Source organism: Macrobrachium nipponense, chromosome 23 (genome assembly GCF_015104395.2).
Source record: "Macrobrachium nipponense isolate FS-2020 chromosome 23, ASM1510439v2, whole genome shotgun sequence".
Classification (NCBI taxonomy): Eukaryota; Metazoa; Arthropoda; class Malacostraca; order Decapoda; family Palaemonidae; genus Macrobrachium; species Macrobrachium nipponense.
In genome coordinates this window covers 18,492,324-18,496,893 of record NC_061090.1, presented here as the reverse complement: position 1 = coordinate 18,496,893, position 4,570 = coordinate 18,492,324, and the positions used below count along the sequence as shown (strand labels likewise).

The following is a 4,570-nucleotide window of genomic DNA, read 5'->3' as shown; positions in this document are numbered from 1 at the left end:
AGACCAAGATTTTCTTGTGCAAAACTAAAGAAAGATTTAGAAACAAGAAAAAGGATGCATAAAAAAGATGATGATACAAATTAATAAGCAGATAATAACAACGAGAAGCTTTTTGCGTTGAGAACGAAACTTCATTCTCAGTTACCAAAATATAAAGCACTCTCGACGTGGTTCGGAAGTCACGTAAAGCCGTTGGTCCCGTTGTCGAATAAGCCCGGGTTCCATGCAACGTCAAAACATCATACAAACAAACAAAAACCAAGATATAAAGAGATTTCTGTATACTGTACCTGCCACGTTTCCAAAATCGGGTCAAATCCGGTGATAACTATGTTCGAGAAATTGCTGATTTGTGCGTCTTTGAAGATGAAGAACAGACTACAGTCGAAGAAAAAGACCAACTGAATTCAGTTTCTCGGTTGTAAAGTGCAAGTAATGATACGTTTATGCTTGTTTATGTATACACAACTGTATAGATATTTGTGATTGTAGTATAATCTATATATATATAGATATATATATATATATATATATATATATATATATATATATATATATACTATATATATATATATATAAAATATATATATACATATACGTATATGTATGTACATGTATAGATATAGTATACATATAATTAATATATATCACTCATGATATTAATTAATACCATACTATACAAACACTATTTCTATACATACTCGGTATCTTCATGCGACCGTAAACTCATACTTATACATATATATATATTATACGATCACAAGTAACACGTGAAGATTGTATATCAAGAGCCAGCAGGAAAAAAATGAAAAACAGCAGTACCTAGCGCTTTCGTGTATTCTTGACACACCTCATCAGGGTACCAACGGCTTTACGTGACTTCTTGATGAGGTGTGTCAAGAATACACGAAAGCGCTAGGTACTGCTGTTTTTCATTTTTCCTGCTGGCTCTTGATATATATATATATATATATATATATATATAATGTAATATAATAATATACATATATACAAACACTATTTATACATACTCGGTATCTTCATGCGACGTAATGTGGAGCTCTGTGTAGGATACGCTTGCAGGATCCAGTCCTTTGAGCGCGAGTTGAGCAATCGTAGTTAACAGATCTTCGAGAATTCCAACTGAAATATTCCGGATAATTTTTTTTGTCAGTTTACCATTTTCTTGCAGTGCTTTGGACTCACCACTACTATCGTCACTTTTTAATTTTTGCTACGTTGGTTGTTCTGTTACATACTCCCTTGTCAATAGTACCTACGTTTATGAAGTCTCCAATTATTATTATTATTATTATTATTATTATTATTATTATTATTATTATTATTATTATTATTATTATTATTATTCAAAATGAACCAACTTCCACATTACACAGGTCTAATCATTGACTTGCAAAGTAAGACTCTGCATATCAGAATGTCCATATATTTAAAAAATTGAGAAAATAAAAGCAACGTATAAAGACAAAATCAACAAACGTACAAAAGAATCCATACATCGACGTCGATATGTCAGCAAAAATAAGGATAAGCCGTAAAAAGCTGGAAGGAATAAGCTAATACGCTCGTTTGCAACTTCGTATAACTCAAGTGTTGAGAGAGATGTACTTAAAGTCAACATTTCTTAATTCAAAGAACTTTCAGAGACCTCAGACCTCAGGCAAGGAAGAAAAATTTAAAAGCCTATAACCCACTCCTCGAAATGTCCCTGCCACCCAAAGCCTCATTACTTGTTGCCAGTTGCAAGGTCCAACCTTCGCCGAATTTTCGCAAAGATCCTCACATAAATATTCGGGAAATTCTGACGTCAAACACAAACAAAACGTTTTAGACATAACCAAAAACGTTACTTTCATGTTACCTGAACCTGCTTACCTGGTTGTTCGGCAGAGGCTGTTGCTAGAACAGCCAGCAACACAAAGATCTTCATGTTGACCAAAGGTTGTTGGTTAGACCTAAGATGAGACGTGCTGTGATTGATGCAAGAGAGAAAGGATGAAAATATGATTGAAAATATAATCGTAGCTTTATTTACTTGATAAATGAAAACCTTGTTATATATTTTTACTGTTATACTTAACTGTTTGGTTATCAAATATTGTAAAGTGTATCCATTTGAAGAATTCTACTCATCACATAAATTAACTGATTATCGTAATAAGGCTGAATCGTATGAGGTTCCCAGATAGCTTCAATAGGCATGAAACAAACAATGACATGTATATTTGAATAACTGGAATGTTTTGTTAAAAATGGTTGCTGCTTCAGCACTATTAATCTTGTAAAGAATCTTCTCTATTTGTCTGATGACAGATTTCTCTCTGTTGCTTAGACTGGCGAGCAACGTGCCAAAGGGCATGGTAAAATCCGGTTGGTGAGTCATTTTAGGTGTTTATTACTGTTATAAGCAAAATATAACAATAAACGCTAAAAATAACTCAACAACCGGGTTTTACCATGCCCTCCAGTCTCAGCAACAGAGAGAAAACTGTCATCAGAAAAATATAGAAGACTTTACCAGATTAATAGTGCTGAAGCTGCAACCCTTTTTAACAAAGCATTGCTTAAGAGAGGGTCTTCTTCCGAAGTCTCCTTCCAAAATAACTGGAATTATAATAAATGCCATCTTTACAACATCCCAGGCTTAACTTACCCTCTACGAATAGCCAGCAATACTTATCTAGGTTTCCTCGATCCTTGACGACACTTACCAACGAAACAAGTCTTTCCTCGTTAGCTGAGACGCAGTGGTTACAACACTGCTATGAAAGACGAATCTCTTTTGCAGCTCGTCTTTGGCAACACCTGTTCCGTTCCCTTGATTAGGTGAGAAATAAGACATGCTTATGTGTCTGTTATCAAGGTTTCGGAGAGATAAGGCATCTGCAAGAAATCCGAGACGAGGAAGAGGAGAGTGAAGGGTAAGCTCAAGAAAGGAAATTGAACGGGAAAAAGAGAGAATTGATCGCCTTAGTGGCATGATCGGTATGGTCTTGACCTGCCACCTCGGTGGCCTCGAGTTCGATTCTCGGGCATTCCATTGAGGGGTCAGAGATGTGTATTTCTAGTGATTGAAGTTCACTCTCGACGGGGTTCGGAAGTCACGTAAAGCCGTTGGTCTCGTTGCTGAATAACCACCAGTTTCATGCAAACCATACAAACAAACAAAGAAGGGAGAATTGCAAACCTTGGTAGAGATGGTAAAGGATAATAATAGGAGAATTTAGACATTTTCAGTGTACCAAAAATGTAATATTCAGGTCAAAGAATCTTAGCCAAAATATGATGAAGGGTCCAAGAATAAAATTCAGTATAAATTCCACTTTTTATTCCATTATGAAGATATATGTATAGACATTCGCAATACTTCTGACTAAAACTGAATTTTTCGTTTTCCTTTTTTTATTGGCACTCTTTATATTTTATCACGATGAATGGAGGGATTGGATTCATCAATAAAGGCGCAGTCATGAAAAATAAAAAATAAAAACTGTTCAAGTTAAAGGTTTTGGACCGACCAGCACTTCGACGGACATTTTATACTAATGAATAAAAGTAAAAGAAACTTAAAATTTAGGGGGAAAATTTCCCGATTGATTTCTTAAATTTAGAATTGGATTGTATCACATACATAATTAGTTGCTACATTTTACAACGATTAGAATGTGAAGAAGGGTCAGATTTTTTCACAACTTTTCAGTATGTTATTTATTTTCTCAAGACATTAAAAAAATATATCCTTGACGTTAACAAATGCAATATATATATTATATATATATATATATATATATATATATATATATATATATACACTAGATACGCTTATGGAAGAATTCACAGATAAAACCAGGTTCCCAAATGTTTCGATTGACCCCCACAAAGGAATTGAGATTTTTTGCCAAAACTTCACAACATAAGCTAAAAAGTATTGGTTACACGATTAACATTTTCTTTGAGAGACTGATGATTACAACAGATAACAGAGACAGTAGCAAGTCCTTTTCCGTAAAAACATATATATTGACTCTGAGGATTTATCAAACACAACATTTGTAACATTATCTTCCCTGAATCATTTTGATTTTTATAATATCTTGAACCCCCAGGAGTCCTTTCTCCTATTTATGGGTGAACTTTATAAACGGTGGATTAATTGTGTTTACTTGCCCAGTGTGAGATGTTCAGTTTTTTATTTTTTATTTAGTTTTTTTTCAACTTAGCGGGAGTATTACCTTCCATCATTAATCTTATGTTTACACAAGAGGCGGATACAAAGAATTGAAGTAATGTACTTAATACTTCTTCAGTAACATTGTTCAAGTATTGGATAAATGGCTATTTGCTTGATTATCATGGAATTACTGCAACAACATTATGTATATATAGATATGTTATGTATGTGTATATTATATATAATATATACTATATATATATATATTATATATATAATATATATATATATATATATATATATATGTATATATATATATATATATATATATATATATATATATATATATCATATATACTTATAGATTATTAGTTTATT

General features: G+C 32.9%; 1 protein-coding gene across 2 annotated transcripts in view; it reads right to left on the bottom strand.

The window, feature by feature from the left end:
* The window catches only part of LOC135196291 (uncharacterized), a 6,058-nt gene extending 3,180 nt beyond the window's left edge, over positions 1-2,878 (bottom strand). The window contains exons 1-4 of one of the 2 annotated variants that reach the window (XM_064222996.1): positions 2,733-2,878; positions 1,897-1,991; positions 1,032-1,143; positions 291-378 (exon numbers count right to left, since the gene is read on the bottom strand). In XM_064222996.1, the coding sequence (XP_064079066.1) occupies positions 291-378; positions 1,032-1,143; positions 1,897-1,991; positions 2,733-2,863 (426 nt within the window). In that variant the 5' untranslated portion in view covers positions 2,864-2,878. Of the gene's footprint in view, positions 1-290; positions 379-1,031; positions 1,144-1,896; positions 1,992-2,674 lie in introns of both variants that reach the window. The other variant, XM_064223005.1, reaches the window with a different exon arrangement.
* Positions 2,879-4,570: the final 1,692 nt, after the last annotated feature.